This window comes from Nelumbo nucifera, chromosome 4 (assembly GCF_055504915.1).
Source record: "Nelumbo nucifera cultivar China Antique chromosome 4, China Antique-T2T, whole genome shotgun sequence".
Taxonomy (NCBI): Eukaryota; Viridiplantae; Streptophyta; class Magnoliopsida; order Proteales; family Nelumbonaceae; genus Nelumbo; species Nelumbo nucifera.
Genome location: NC_142652.1, coordinates 88,767,625 through 88,784,664, shown reverse-complemented (window position 1 = coordinate 88,784,664; position 17,040 = coordinate 88,767,625). Strand labels below are relative to the sequence as shown.

The following is a 17,040-nucleotide window of genomic DNA, read 5'->3' as shown; positions in this document are numbered from 1 at the left end:
ATCCCCTGAAAATAAATAGCCGAAAATTCAAAAAAAAAAAAGAGCTTTATTTAGAGTATCGACCTCCCGCCGATACAACATGATAGACCCCATGTTGAAATTTTGAACCTTGATTTCTATTTATCTATTCTTATTGTTGATCTTGATTATACCCTGACACTAATATAATGAAGTTTAACATTTAGGCTTTAAAAAAAGAAAAAAAAGAAAGATAATATTCCTTTGAAGAAAGGCAGCTACCTGCAAGGTCTTTCTTGCGAAGCTTATTATGGGAATGTGTATGTATGAATGCATCAATGGAGATCTTTCTCAATAAAGGATAGTCAAGAAATTGAATCTGAACGCCTCCCCTCCCCGTTGTGCAATTCTTCAAACAGATACTTTCCTTTGTCTCTGTTTTGTTTAATTTTACTAGCAGGGACTCGTACGATGCATGAGATTTATCAAGGAAAAGTGAAACAATGAAAATTGAAAATTGTATTAATAATTTTAGTAATTTAGATAAATTATATTAATAATTTTTAACAAAAATAATAAATTATTACTAATTAATTAATAAATAATTACTTTTTCATATTATCCACTAGTATTCTATTTTATTTATTTTACTTCATTAATAATTAAATTAATCTATAGATTAACTTTTTTAGTAATAATTAAATTAACCTAAGCCCAATCTCAAGGTTTAAGACTTTAGGTTACGCTTTGGTTGATCCTCAACCTGACCCAACCCCTTAAGTTGTACCCCTAAGAGCAATGTAAAATTTGTAATTAGACTGAATTAAATCTAAGCACAATCCATGCATACATTATTTTTGGGTTTTTAACTCTTTTTAAATAAAAATTATTAATATTGAACCTGAAGGAGCTATAGGGCCATGGGGGCTGAGCTACCCCCTTTGTGTAGCATAATGAACCCAAAAACATAAAAGATCTCAAGCTAGGTTTTGATAGTGTATTAATAGGTGTGTTAACAATTTTATAGGTTGTGTAGCCCAGCCTTGCCCACACCCTAAGCATAATAATATTTGTTTGGGATTGGGATAGGGACAGGCTCACCCATGTTAATTATAAAACTATGGCAACAGGGTGAAGACCATACTCCCCGTCTTCAATCCCGACTTTGAAACAAATTCCTGTCCTTGACCCCGATCCCCGCTAGGGATAAATATGACCCTCCATCCCCGATTCCTAATGGAGACAAGTTCTTTGTTGGGAAATTGAATCCCCATAATTTTTAAGTTAAAATTATTTTCATAAAATATATTTACTTAAAATAAGGGAAAATTTTAAATATATTCTGATATAAAAAATAAAAAATAATATTATATATATAATCGGGGTTAGGGCGAGGAGAGGAATTCACTCCCCCATCTTCGTCCCTATCCTCGGTTGGATATCATTATCAATTGTTGTCCCTACCAAGGCAATCTCCATCCCCAACCGGTGTTGAGTACCCAATAGGACAGGGAACATTGCCATTCCTACTCATATTCAAACCTTATTAATTGGTCAATTGTCAAAAAATTAAAATAAATAAAATAGAACAATAATTTATTAATAAGGTTAAAAATTAAAACACTTAATCATTAGCAATAATTTATTATTTTTGATAATAATTATTAATATAATTAATTGAAACTACCAAAATACCAAATCATAGCATTAATAAAATAAAGATTAATTATTTTAAACAACATAGCATTCCTTCCTTATAATAGTTATCGATTTCCATTATCGTTGAAAAATTTTGTGCATCTCATGGGTCCTTGCTATTAAAACATAAACTAACAAATTTTTTAATCATTGTTTAAATTTCTTATTTTTATTAGTGTTCATTAAGTTTGATTTTTAAGTGAAATTGAAACCTTTTATTCAGAGTTTTAAGGAAACCAAATAGATAAATGGTAGTGAGAAAGGATAGCCATGCTACACTACATGTCTTATTATATACAGGGCATATCCGGATCCAATCCGACAAAGAGATTCAATAAGATTTAACATGTGGTGATTCAAATTTGAATCCATTAAGGAAAAGTCGGATATCCGAATCAGATTCAATCTTTAATAGGTTGAGGTTAAACAATAAACATAAACCAACAAATTTCTTAATTAGTATTTATTAAGTTTGATTTTAAGTGAATTTGAAACATTTTTAATTAACATTTGAAGGAAACCAAATTTCTTAACTATTTTTTATTAATAATTATTATAATATTTTAAAAACAGAATTGGAATTGGAATTGGAATTGGATTTTGATTGTTGTTTGGTTCATTTGGAGTTGTTATTTTATTATTACTTCAATACTTTACTATTTTATTATGTTTTCTTTTGTTATATTAAATATATAAGAATTATTACTTAATTATTATTATATTATTAATAATATTATTATATTTAAAAATTCATATATTTTTCTTGTTATTAATTTATTAATACTTTTGTCATAATCTCTTTAAACTTTTGAATAGGAATTCCATTCTCTAGGGGAGCCTAAAATACCCAAACCTCTCTCTCTCTCTCTTTATAGACTCTAATGACATATTGCATTATTGCTCTCTTGAATGAGAATTCCATTCCCTAGGGGTTTTAATAAATCATCCAATGTCTCTCTATCTCTCATTAACACACTCTGAGGGTCCATTTGGTTTACATCCAGAATCGGAATAGGAATGGTCTATTCCCTTAATTTGTTTGGTTCAGACAGGAATGAGAATGGGAATTGGAATAAGCATGAATGAGATTTCATTCCCAAAGGAGGGGCACGGAATGGCCATTCCCTCATATGGGGGAATGCCATTCCAATAGGAATGAGAATGAGATTCCGATTCCACTTAACCAAACAGTTAGAATTGGAATAGCCCATTCGGATTCCAATTCCAGACCTCTATTGTCGCGAACCAAATGGGGTCTTAATTCTCTTTCTCTCTCTCTCTCTCTAATAAGATAATATTTCTCTTTCTCTCTCTCATTAATACACTCTTAAGTCTCTCTCTAATAATATAATATTTCTTTCTCTCTCTTTCTTTAATAATATAATATATTGATAATAGTGTAAAGCTTTATTGATGACAATGATTATTTTTTATATTTTTAAAACAAAATAAAATAGAAGAAAATGCAAAAAATGGAGAAACCAGATAAATAACTTCTCTCAAAGGAGAGACATGATGACATGGACCATCCAATTATATATATATTTATTTATTATTTTTAGGAAAATGTATGATGCTGGAAAGACATATATCAAAAAGGTTTTGACCAATCACAACCCTCCTGAATTTTGTTGAAAATTCGCTAATTGGTTATTACTTTTAGGGTAAATTGCTAAAACCTCCCCTGAAGTTTTTGACCATTGCTAAAATCTCTCCTAAAGTTTGACAATTGCAATCACCTACCCTGAACTTTGTGACATAGTTCCAAGTAGACCCCCTTTTGTTAAAATCCTCTAAAAAGAGGCATGAAAATGTCCAAAGTACCCATTACACTTACTTTTCACCAAAATGTTATTTCTCAAATTTTCTCTTCATATGAATGGTCAGCCCAAACCATTCCAATCTCTTTTCTAGAATTGATTTATTTTCCAAATTTGACCTTCATATCAATAGCTCAAAGGTAAAGATGCAATTGTAAATTCTCTCTTTTTTTATTGTTATTGTTTTTGTATAAAAACCAACCTCAATAGTAATTGCATAGGTGTTTTGGACATTTTAGTGCCTCTTATTAGCAGATTCTAACAAAAGGGATCTACTTGCAACTGTGTTAAAAATTCATGAAAGGTAATTGTTATTACCAAACTTCAGAAAGGCTTTAGCAATTTACCCTTACTTTATCAAAGATTGGCTTCAGTCAGAGCAAGCCCATGCTTACACCATTCCAACAGCCTCTTGTAACCTTGCAGTGGGAATATCTATCCATGAAAGTAAAGCACATAAGTAGAGGGAGATATTCCTAATGCAGGGCTGTAAAAGTTGTTCGAACAGGCTAATGAAGCCGGATTCACTTTATACCGGTTGATTGGTTATAAGCTTTTTCCGTACAATATCAGGTCAAATCCGTGCCCACACCGTTCATGTAGAGAGAGAAGAGCCCTCTCGACAGTTGAAGCTATCCAAATTGAACGGGCAAATTGACTGTCTTGATTCAGACAGCCTGGGCTGTCAACAATCAACAGTCGACAAGATTTCTCTCCACATGACACGTTAGTTCACCCAACATTAACAATGCTACATAGATGGGCCGTACGTGTGAATGGGCTACTGACGTTATTTGGGGATAACAGAATTAAAGGTGGGAAAGAAGCTTTTGGAAGTGATGGGGGAAAACAAATTGATTTGAAATAGTTATCTGGGCGGTTGTATATGGGTAAGGGAAAGAGACTGAGAGAGACTTTAGGAATAAAGAAAAGGGAAGTAGTTGATCAAGATTAAGATTGTGTTTGCAGTAGAGAGATTCTGTACTTAAAGAAAGCCTAGTGCTTAGTTAGATATTGTTGGGAGAGTTTTACAAGGATTTGGGCTTGTTGGACTTGAGTTAATTAGTTCTTTTGTTTGAACATCAAATTAGGACTTAGGAGTGGATTGAGTAATTTTAAGAAGGGTTCGAGTCGTTCGATTATGATGTGGAAAGATATGATACTGGAAAAACTCACAATCAATATAGGGATTGTGATTGATCAAAGCCTTTCCCGCATCATGGATTTTGATAGTATGGTAAAGCAAATTATTGGCCAGGTAATCTATTAATAGGTGGGGAACTACTCAATTGTGGGTCCTAATGTCTAAAAACCGGACATCTGGACATCTGGCAAGTTTCAACTCTTGGAGCCAATAAACAGAAAATGATGGGGATGACTCATCACAAATAACGTTGTAGTTTGTTGATAATGACATCATGGCCATCATTTGAGCTTTATCCCAACTATATGGGATGGTTAACAAAATCCATGTTTTACAATTCAGGAAAGTTTTAATGCTCGCTGCCAATTTGATACAATCCTCTTCCTCCATGTGGACTTCATTCTATTAAAAAAATTGGATTAATGTCATAGAAGGCCATCTATATTTTAGGTCATTTTTCAAGTGGCTTAGGATAGGTTATAAAGAGAATCTATGTGGTAAAATAAAAAAGTAATCAATTTCATTTGTCTACTTCATGTTTTTAAGGCATACTGTCAATCCTGTTAAAGGCTTTAACAACTTTGAAGATGCGTACTTCACTTTATCACTACTTCACTTTTCACAAGCTACGCATTTGAGAACATCTCCCCTTGAATTTAGGCTCTGTTTGTTTTTCGTAAGTTATTTATCCAGGTAAATGTAGTTATCTGGGTAAGTTTTTCCTGAGAAATACTTGTCCAGGTAAATACATTTATCCATATTCTTTTATTTCTCATGTAAACAAGGCAATGACCATTTTAACCATAAAAATCTATTATTAAAAGGGGTACTTTTGTCTCATTCAAGTGTTGGCAACTTCCCCCTAGGTGGGAAAGTTATTTACCCACCTAGGAGATGGGTATCATTTACCCATGTAAGTGATACCTAGGAAAATAAACTTTACATGATCCCCCACATAAATCTGAAAAAAGAACATGGGATTCTTGGTCAATGGGAACCAAAATCCCATTAACCAACTTTCCCCCCTCTCAAAATCTGAAAATAGAACACCCCCTTAATGTACATGTAAATGAGATATTCACAATGTGTGATTGAATGCTATGTGAACAAAGTTTTTGCTTATAGGAGATCGAGGCTTGCTACTATTATTATTATAACTAGTTTCCATTCTATTGTTTGTTTTAATTTTTTTCTCATCTTAATTGACATGCACTTGTAAACTATTGGGGAAGGTGAATCTATACATCATTCTACCAAAAGCCTTACTTTTCCCTTGGAAGTCCTAAGATGAGGTTGGAAGGAAATGACTAAAAGTGCCCATAATTCAATAATGGATATGGCATTAAATAGAATGAATGGCAAAACAGGATATTAATGTATAGTTGGGACAAAACTTGGACGATGATGATGGTCCTTGATTCATGGAGATGCCCTAGAAATGCACCCAAATTAAGACTAGGGTCACACTAGATCTGCTAATTACCTACCTACTAGGTTCCTTGCTAGATCCCCAGTAAAGATAGGACACCTCATGTTTTTTGCTCATTGACTCGGATGGTCCAACCATTTGGCCCGGAAACTATCCATGCAATCGGTTTCATTTCACCCTTAACCCAATCCTTGGCCAAAAAACCATTGACTTAGTTAACAACCCATTGATTTGGGCAGTTAAACCGCCGATTTAGACAACAGTTTTGATTTTTTTTTTAATTGTTTAACTTTTTAATTTTTTTTTTTAAGTTAGAATGGACCATCCATTCAAACCAAATGGCCAAACTGCTAAACCAGAAACTAGTGGCCAAAGCGATTCCGATTCTGGGTTGATTTTTAAAACATTGGCCCACCTGTTTGTAATTTGTATATGCAAAATAGGTGAAATGATAATGGGCAAGTATTTCCTTTCTCCTCTCATGGAAGATGTTTCAAACATCTGCATATTTGTCATCTTCGTCCCCCATTCCCACCCCCGAAACATCCCAATTCCCCAATAGCAGGAACAAACAACTCAATTTGAGGAGTGAAAGATTAATACTTTGCCATTGTGTAAAACTTTGGTTTGACCTATGGAGGAATGGTCGTTCTTATCTTATTTTCCATCTTTCTCTTCTTTAAGTGAGACTACATATAATTAGTTTATTAACATAGTCATGGTAAAAACCAGGATGCAGATCCATTAATTTCTTTATTAATGAATCTTCTAATAGTTTATGATGAGGGCGAATTTGGCCCTCTAATGACATTGTGACACATGACATCTCGAAACAACTAGGTGACATCCAGAATCATTTAGGCAGTAACTTGCCTTAGCCAAGATGATGGTGTCCCAGCTGGCGACCTGGCACAGGTGCCGACCTGGCACAGGTGCCGACCTGGCGACCTGGCATAGGCGCCGAACTGGCGACCTAGCACAGGTGCCGACCTGGCGACCTGGCACAGGCGCCGAACTGGCGACCTAGCACAGGTGCCGACCTGGCAGCCTGGCACAGGCGCCAACCTGGCGACCTGGCACGGGCGCCGAACTGGCAGCCTAGCACAGGCGTCGAACTGCAGCCTGGCACAGGCGCCGATCTGCCGACATGCGAGACGTGCTCGCCGACAAATTTGACACACATATCCCAACACTCCTACGATCCTTGGAAGTTGGCCCACGTATCGAATGTTCTGGAGGATGGTCAACGTGCATGGCGGTTGCCTTCGAGAATCTTGGACCACTTAGGCGACCTCTCGAAAATCTCGGATACGGTGCATGAAGCCCACGCCAGACAATGCCTATATAAAGGTACCAACCCCAATGGCATGGGGGGGGGGGCAAGTAAGCATATTCTAGCTCTCATACTTTATGATTTTTAGCTCGTAGTCTACTATGAGAGTACTGACTTAAGCATCAGAGCGACCTCGCCAGGTTAGCCACCCCGGGTCCTCTGACATTGATTACTTGCAGGTCTCTAAAGAATTACGAAGCTCAATAATCAATCCAGCTCGGCCTGGTTAGCTTGCCACCTAATCTGCCCCTAGCTCGGCACCTTATAGGCAGCTCAACACTATGGTCAGCTCGGCACCTAATAGGCAGCTCGGCCCTCTGGTCAGCTCAACACCTAATAGGAAGCTCTGCACCTAATAGGTAGCTTGGCCCTCAAGTTAGCTCGTCACCTAATATGCAGCTCGACCCAGTCAGTTCGACACCTAACCTGGTCAGCTCGGCATCCAGGTCCTCATCTAGCAAAAGTTCTCCACTTCGGCCTTTGGGTCATTGACCACTTGGAAACAGACCAAATGACGAGGTACTTAGCCAAAAAAAAATGATTCATCAATTGGCATCATCTGTGGGAAACACTACAAAAAGCTAAGTTCTCATCCTCTAAAAGGCTAAGTCCTCTTCTTCTAGAAAGTTAAGTCCTCACCTTTTAGAAACTAAAGCTCTCACTTTCTAGTTTCCAATTTTTATGAACTCAAAGACTATGCTGGAAGTTGATGGCCAATAGACTAAGCAGCTCTGCCGAGTTTATTTCAACTCGGATAAAGCTTCATCAGTCCTCTTCGCGATGTACCCTCTACAAGATGAGCTCTTCATGGCTTCCGCGGGAGTTTGCGGCCAACGGACTGCACTGACGCCCCTGCCAGTCGAGCCTTCCAAGGCTCCCATGCAAGCTGGTGACCTAAAGTCAGTAGTGCTGCCCCCGTAGGTCGAGCTCTCAGTAGCTTCTTGTAGGAGTGGGTGACCGGTGCCACTAACGAGGTTGATGCAACGCAGCCATAGCTCTAAAGTGCCGAACTGATAAAAGACCTCGACACCACATAAGACCCAGTCGCCTCTTCGGCATGGGCAACGTCAAGGAGAGTGGACTACGAGTCGCTCCTAGAGCCTAAGGGCTAAAGTGCTGAATTGATAAAAGACTTCGGCACCACATAAGACCCAGTCGCCTCTTCGGCATGGGCAAAATCAAGGGTAAGGAGAGTGGACTGCGAGTCGCTCCCAGAGCCCAAGGGCTAAAGTACCGAGCTGATAAAAGACCTCGGCGCCACATAAGACCCAGTCGCCTCTTTGGCATGGGCAAAACCAAGGGTAAGGAGAGTGGACTACGAGTCGCTCCCAGACCCCAAGGCTGCAAACACTTGGACTCTTCCGACTTGAGAAGCAAATTGGATCGACGCTTACGAGCTCATCGAATTAGTCATTCTAGGCCAAAAGGAGCAATCTACTCCCTTCACCAAGTTACTTTCAGCTCGGTAGTGGGGTCAAATGATGAGGGCGGATTTGGACCCCCAATGACATTGTGACACATGGCATTTCGGAACAACTAGGTGACATCTGGAACCACTTAGGCAACAACTTGCCTTAGCCAAGATGATGGTGTCCCAGCTGGCGACCTGGCACAGGCGCCGACCTGGCGACTTGGCACAGGCGCCGAACTGGCAACCTGGCACAGGCGCCGACCTAGTGACCTGCGAGACGTGCTCGCCGACAAATTCGGCACGCATATCCCAACACTCCCACGATCCTTGGAAGTTGGCCCACGTATTGAACGTTCCGGAGGATGGTCAACGTGCATGGCGGTTGCCTCCGGGAATCTTGGACCACTTAGGCGACCTCTTAGAAATCTCGGATACGGTGCGTGAAGCCCACGCCAGACAATGCCTATATAAAGGCACCAACCCCAATGGCATGGGGGGGGGGGGGAAGTAAGCATATTCTAGCTCTCATACTTTATGATTTTTAGCTCACAGTCTACTATGAGAGTACTGACTTAAGCATCGGAGTGACCTCGTCGGGTTAGCCACCCCGGGTCCTTTGACATTGATTCCTTGTAGGTCTCTAAAGAATTACGAAGCTCAACAATCAATCCAGCTCTGCTTGGTCAGCTCGCCACCTAATCTGCCCCTAACTCGGCACTCTAGTAAGCTCGACACCTAATAGGCAACTCAACACTCTAGTCAGCTCGACACCTAATAGGCAGCTCAACACTCTGGTCAGCTCGACACCTAATAGGCAACTCGGCCCTCTGGTCAGCTCGTCACCTAATATGCAGCTCGGCCCAGTCAGTTCAACACCTAACCTACCCAACTCGACCCAGTCAGTTCAGCACCTAACCTGCCCAGCTCGGCTCAGTCAGCTCGGCACCTAATCTACCCCTAGCTCAGCCTGGTCAACTTGGCATCTAGGTCCTCATCTAGCAAAAGTTCTCCACTTTGGCCTCTGGGTCATCGGCCACTTGGAAGCGGACCAAATGACGAGGTACTTAGCTAAAAAAAAATTTGATTCATCAGTTTACATTCAGAACAAGAAGGAGAAGAGAAAGGAGATAATGGAATAAAGTGGGAAGAGGAAGTGGAAGGGAAAATATATATTAAAACAGGGAGGGTGTTTTTTTTTTTGTTTTTTTCTTTTCCAATTTCTTAAATGAAAATACGTCCATTTTCACATGTTTTGCACACAGATTCAACTATGATTCCAGAAAGACATGATACCGGGAATTTTGTAACCCACATAATCGCGGTAACCAATCTAGTGGTTATTTAACAAATTCATGGGGGGTTTTAATTGGTGACATTGGTCAAAGTCCTTCCGGTATCATGAATTTTCCTTTGCAGATCTATTGATCTAGAGAAGTTTGCATTTCCATGATTTTTCCCAAACAAGAGTAATTGCACCACATAGTAAATAGGGGTGAGAAAATGAGTAGGCTCTACTTGAAACCGAATGGAACTGGCCTTGAACAAGCCCTACCCAATCTGTTATTAGGTAGGGTTTGGTTCCAAATTTTTAAAACTAACCCCCACCCTGTCAGTTCCAGGGTCTAAGGGTTTACTCTACCTAAACCGACTTTGTGGAACTAGCCTTGGTTGACCTTGGTGGAATTGGCCTTGGAACCAAACTTAACTAAAATCACAAGATATTTTAAGGATGTAAAGATTTGAACCTAAGCACTCATGGTTACAAAGATCATGGTTGAGCACCCCCTAAGTTTCTTAAGTGATTTGATCATTTTTCTTCAATTAAATACTTACATATAATATAAAAGGTAATATTTACAAAATTTAAATTATAATAATAAAGTTTTCAACCATATCATCATCATTATTGTTGTTGTTTAAATAACAAGTTCCATTTTATTGGGTGGTAGGAGTTAAAAAAACAAGTTTCACAAATAGACCCTGGAACTGCCAAGGCCAGAACTAGGAGATCAAATCAGCCCCCACAAGACTACACCCCACAACATCCCACAGCATATTCTTGCTGTGTATTGGGAACATCTCCCAATGATAATACCAGAAATGACGATCTCATCATTTGGAGATGTTCCCAATACACAACAGGGATATGCTGTGGGACGTTGTGGGGCGCAGCCTTGTGGGGGCTGATTTGAACTCCAGAACTAGCCCCAGAAACCAATCCCGAAAAGGTAAGTTTCGATTCCAAAAACCTTTGGAACCGAGCAAGCTGACCCGTGCTCACTCCTATAGCAAAACCATATTCTTCGATTTTTTATGGATGTATAATGGATGATACGGTAATTTGATGGATGTGTGGTGATTTGATGGATGTATGATGATTTGATGGATGTATGATGAATTGATGATAGATAAGAAAGAACATGAATTAAAACATACCAGAACATGTCTAGGAAAACAAGGCGATATTTTTAAGAGCAGGATGATTTATTTAGGTAAATAGACAGGAGTTGGTGGCCCAAAACATAAGCGCACTTTGTTGTCTAAGTGGTGGTGCCATTTCTCTGCAACATCTTCTTGGTTTTAGCATGTACAAATAAACAAACGAATGATTAAACCTCTTATCCTACTCTACTATACATCCGTCCATGTCTGTGTTTTCTCCTCCCACTTTTGCTTAGCCTTATCACAAGTAGGATTCCATAAATGGAATTGGAAGGTTAGAAGGTCGGTGGATAAATTACGCACATGCATGTATTGTATATTGTACACATGTCGATTATATACATACATATATAAGGGCAGTTTAGTACTATATGAGACTCCCATCAATGCCAGATTTGAAGAGGGATAGATGTATACAGTCTTACCCCTACTTATATATATTTATATATATAGATAGATAGATAGATAGAGAGAGAGAGAGGCTGATTCCAAAATTTGAATCCTGGTCACCCAAGTAACCATGGAACAAACCAACCTTTCCACCAAGACCTACCCTCACATACATCAATCATAAATATATAACATATAATTCATATACCAGTACATACATGCATATGCATGTGTCTGAGAGAATCCTCAAGGGACTAAATGAACTTGAGGTATATCTTGGTTGGCTTTACAGTATAGTTTAAGTGACCGCTGATGCTAGATCTTCTTCTTTAGGTTATGTTTGGTTTGAAGAAAAACGTAGGGAAAAATATCAAAACCTATACGAGATTTGTAAAGATTTCCTTACCTTTCCTTTCCTTTTCCTACTTTTTCCTTCAAACTAAACATGGCCTTAGGGTACATCATTAGCAGATTCAATCCTCACAAACTTGTGCTCACACTGTTCTCACAGCCCTTTTTAATCATGCATTGAAAATATCTCTATGCTAGTATCTTTTTATTCATGAGGAAATATTCCCAATGCACGGCTAAAAATCTGTCAGAATTATTAGAACACAATTTTGTGAGCACCAAATCCGATCTCTGCTGTGGAAAATCAATCAAAAGCATGACTACATTTCGCTTAAGCAAAAAGTGAACTCCATTTGAGAGAGAGAGATTTGAGTATTGTGGCAAAGCCCAAGTGTTCAGAAAAGCATGTGTAGGGCACGTGTCTTCCACCTTAGTCACCATGCTCAGTAACACATCTCCTTTTTGTACTTCCCACCATGCATGTCTTCATTTTCAGCGAAAACTATGTCTAGGGAGGCAAAATGCTCATGCCCACTTCATGGGCTTGCTGTGTGTGTATATATACACTTAATTTAATTCCCATCCACTTCAACTTCTCTAACAATCAAGTGCAAGAGAGAAGAATGTCAGCCATGAACTCAGCTGTAATATCAATTCCAAATGAAGAGGGAGCTTCTCCTGCAAAGAAAATCAACAGGGTCCAATCCTTTTTCTCTTCTCCTCTTCCATATATTTCAGCAACTAGAAGCATTTATGACTACAAAAGATTGATTCACAGTATCAAGGTTGGAGCTGCTCTGGTTTTGGTTTCTCTCTTCTTTGCACTCAATCCACTTTACAAGCAAGTGGGAGAAAATGCCATGTGGGCTGTCATGACTGTAGTGGTCATTTTTGAGTTCTATGCAGGTGAGCTGAGGTTGTTGAATCTTCTGTAATTTTTGCTTATAGTGCATTTGATTGGTCAGTACAGAGTTGCAGACTAGTTGTTTTGGTAATGTGTGTCAGGTGCTATGCTCAGCAAAGGCTTGAATAGGGGAATTGGGACTATTTTAGGTGGTGGCTTCGGCAGTTTAGCAGCAATTTTAGCTCATGAAGTTGGAGGATCTGGCAAAGCTCTCACTGTTGGCGTTTCAGTATTTATCCTTGGTCTGTTGATCCATCAACATAACAAAGTCGACAATTAATCCAAGAAAAATCATTCTTGGGTACATTTGAACTAAAATGCTTAGTATTTTTTGAATGTTGTCTGTGACAAAATAATTGATATTTCAGGTGCTGCTGCAACATACACTCGACTAATTCCCAGCATCAAGCAGAGATATGACTATGGGGTCATGATCTTCATCCTAACTTTCAATCTGGTTGCAGTATCTGGTATGCGTGCCGAGGAGGTCATTGAGATAGCCCGTGAACGCCTTTCGACAATCGCCATGGGTTTCGCCATCTGTGTGTTTACAAGCTTATTCATATTTCCTATGTGGGCTGGTGATGAACTTCATTGCTTGACAGCCTCCAAATTTAATAGTCTGGCCTCTTCCATTGAAGGTGATCAGTTCCAACAAATTAATTACACTTGGCTCTATAAAATGAACCAAATATGAAGTTTCTGTTTCTGCTCCTGAGTTTCATTCTGACCACCTCTTACAAACAAAGGCTTCATCCATTATATCATTCCTTTTATTGTAGGATGCTTGGAGGAATACTTCAAAGAGGTGGATGAAAAGAAGGAAAATCAGAGCACAAGCAATTCCAATGGCTCCAAATCAGTGCTATACTCAAAGTCCAAGGACGAGTCACTGGTAACTGGATTCCCTCTGTTAGTGACTCAATTTTGAGATTTTTCAGACAAAGATGAAAGAGCACTGGTATTCATCAACTGCATGGTAGTGGGCCCTGCAGACCCCACCATGCAATGAACTAATAATAAGATTTTTTATCGATCTAGCACCATTATTTCTTTGCTTTCTGCTTCAATTCTTGTGCACTGGCTAATTTTGGAGGGTTTCTGTCTCCCAGAACTTAATACTTTAGGCAAACTTGGACTGGTTTTGCTCTCATTTAGTTTCTCCTTTTTTTGGAAAATCTCCTCTACCCAATAAATAATGAAAGTTAAAGGAATAAGAAATAACCATTTTGTCTAATCTTTCAGGCAAATTTTGCAAGATGGGAACCATGGCATGGAAGATTTGGGTTCTCTTATCCTTGGAACAAGTACCTACAAATTGGAGATTCTCTTAGAGAGTTGGCTGCTTCCATCATCTCCCTAAAAGGCTGTCTTCAATCTCTCAGACAGGCATGAAAGTGAATCCCTTGGCTTCATCTGAACTAATAACCAAATTCTACTAGCACTAAGAGAGAGAGAGAGAGAGAGAGAGAGAGAGAGGTACAGAAACCAAGCATTCTGTGGTTCCCACAAAGGAGATTCTCAAACCAATATCAACTCAAGTGGATGATCATAAACAATGAACGTTCCACAGTTTCCATTGGGTAGCTTGAACACCCAAATCTAGAATATTGACCCGAGAAACTTCCTCAATATGTAATGGCCCTGTGGGCAGTGGGTCCCCTCAGATGTGCCTCAGGCTGCATATAAACCATGAAAATTGGGCTGTACAAGCTTGGAATTTGTTTTTTTTTTTTTTTTAAATTAAGCAATCAAAGGAACAACTTTGATAATTGTCAAATACACTTTGTACAGAGTAATAATCCCATGTCTTAACTTCACTCCTGTGTTTATGGTTTTCAGCCACAGTCGGTGCCCGCCAGACTGACTGCTAAGGAGACATGCCAAACAGTGGCTTTGTTGCTGGGCTGCACGCTGAAGGAGCTCGGAGATAGCATCGAGAAAATGAAGAAGGGTCGCTCCAGAGTGTTAATAATGGCAGAATTGCAGTCTATGAGAGTGGAGCTGAGTATTGCTATGTCTCCCTCCAAGCTAGGAATGCTGGAGAACCGTGACGCATTTGCAATGGCAAGCTTTGTGTTTTTGCTCATGGAGATGGTGGACAAAGTACAAAAGGTGGCAGAACAGGTGGAAGAACTGGCCGTTCTTGCTGGTTTCCCTTCTCAATAGAGTGATATTATGAACCCTTGGTTTACAAATATCCACAATTGCCAGTTTTCCCTTGGGAATGATGAAAAAATTAAAATAAGATTATTCATAGAAGAGATTATGGACATATTCTTGAGGAGATGGATTCCTATGGCAGTACAATCAAAATATATAGAGTGAGAAGTCTCCAGAGATCCCCATTATTGTTTGGTAAAATGGTAAAATCTCATACTGACAAGCATGAAAGTGTGGGTTTGAATCTGAGAGTTGCCACCTTTTGAAAAGACAAATGTTAAAGTCTAGGTCCATATTGAGTCCACCCCTCCCAAGAACTCAGATGGCTGGGAAAGCATTGGGTAATGACCCTTTACAGTGCAAAGCTACTACTTGGTGCAATGGTAAAATCTTTGGCAAGCATGAAAAAGTGGGTTTGAGAATGAGCCCATGTTTGGGGGTATTAATTTGGATAAATAAGTGTTTAAGTGCTTATCCTAATAAATGCTTTCGAGTGTTTGATGAAAAAACACTTCTTTCAAATGGGGGTAGTATATAAGGTAGTATAGGTAATTTGAAAATTGTGGTGAACCAAGATGAGCCAGAAACACAATACACTTTTTCATAGGGCTGTTCATAAGAAGACCCAAACCGACCAACCCGGTCCGATCCAACCCAAGTCGGCTGGGTTTTCTTTAGCGTTGGTCAGTTTCGGGTTACTAAAAAGCATAAACCGATGGGTCAGTTTGGTTTCGGTTTTCACACATGAAAACCGAAACTGAACCGACCCAAACCGACTTAGTTCCTAGTTAGTACTTAGTAGTTAGTACCTAACTTAGTTTCTACTTTCTAGTTACTTATAGTTACTTATAGTTTCTACTTTCTAGTCTTCTCTTTAGGAATGCCATTAATGGCAAGCATTGCAAGTAATAGCTTCTTGTATTTTTTTGGAAGGTTTAAAGAAAAGATCCTATTCTCTAAGGTTCTTTATACCAAATAGGTAATTACAATTAGGTGTGTTTTTTATTTAGATTAGAAGCCTTCTTAAAAATTCCAAATTTCAGTCTTCTTTTTCTAACACAAATTGACTTTCTCTTTTCTTGGTAACTTCTAACTTGGTCTGCCCTTACTCCCTTATCCCCTCAACTCAAGCACTCAAACCGATCCAAACCGACTCAAACCGACCAGGTTGGTTTTGCTTAACACAGGGTCGGTTTCGGTTTCATTTTCAGGCAACCTGATCAGGTCGGATTGGTTGGAAAAACAGCAGTAAACCGACCCAACCCAACCCGTGAACAGCCCTACTTTTTCAAAAAGCACTTGAAAAGAAGGCAAAATCTTGAACTTATTCAAAACTAGCATATTTCCTGAAAAAATACTTATTCGGGTTTATTTCCCAACAGCATATAAGTGTTTATTGGTGTGGTCCCAGCCTAAAATGAGCGGTTTTTTTTTTTTTCGAAAACTGCTTAAAAATAAAAATAAGCACTCCCAAAGGTAAGGACCGTATCCCGCCTACCCTTCCCAAAACCCTAGATAGATGGACAACATTGGGCAATGGCCTTTTATTTGCTTCTAAGAGTAATTTAGTCTTTTATGATATAATGTGTCCAGTGGCACTCATACAAAACACAATCAACTGCATATGTAGTTTCACTTTCATTCAGAATAAAAATCATTTTTTCTAGGCATTTCTCTTTCTCCTTTGATCATGTGGCCCCATAATAAATAAAAAAAACAGAAAGAAAGAAAATAACCTTAATATGATGATGGCGTTATATATTTTCTATATGGTTTAGTTTTTGTTTTGAGCATATAATGGCTAAAACCTACCAAAGCAATATTTACCATTTTCTCTACATATGGAACCAACAAAGACTTCCACTAACTGGAACTGTGAATTTCAGCAAAGTTCATAACTTAGCTCCCCATTTCAAGAATGTTTCCAAGGTTAAACTAAAAGGCTAACTACCCAGAGGAATTGCTTATGCTAAAATACCTACCTGGTGAATGATTGT

General features: G+C 38.8%; 1 protein-coding gene across 2 annotated transcripts; it reads left to right on the top strand.

Annotated features, from left to right (window-relative positions):
- Positions 1-12,451: 12,451 nt before the first annotated feature.
- LOC104586742 (aluminum-activated malate transporter 8-like) lies at positions 12,452-16,917 on the top strand. Of its 2 annotated transcripts, XM_019195963.2 has the most exons (6): positions 12,458-12,882; positions 12,982-13,122; positions 13,249-13,521; positions 13,663-13,775; positions 14,126-14,269; positions 14,723-16,917. In XM_019195963.2, exons 1-6 carry the CDS (start codon positions 12,498-12,500, stop codon positions 15,047-15,049), a joined length of 1,383 nt encoding a protein of 460 aa, XP_019051508.2. In that variant the 5' UTR covers positions 12,458-12,497; the 3' UTR covers positions 15,050-16,917. The 2 variants fall into 2 exon arrangements, with proteins under 2 accessions (XP_088759209.1, XP_019051508.2); XM_088903083.1 differs by lacking the exon at positions 14,126-14,269 and having other exon boundaries at positions 12,452-12,882.
- Positions 16,918-17,040: the final 123 nt, after the last annotated feature.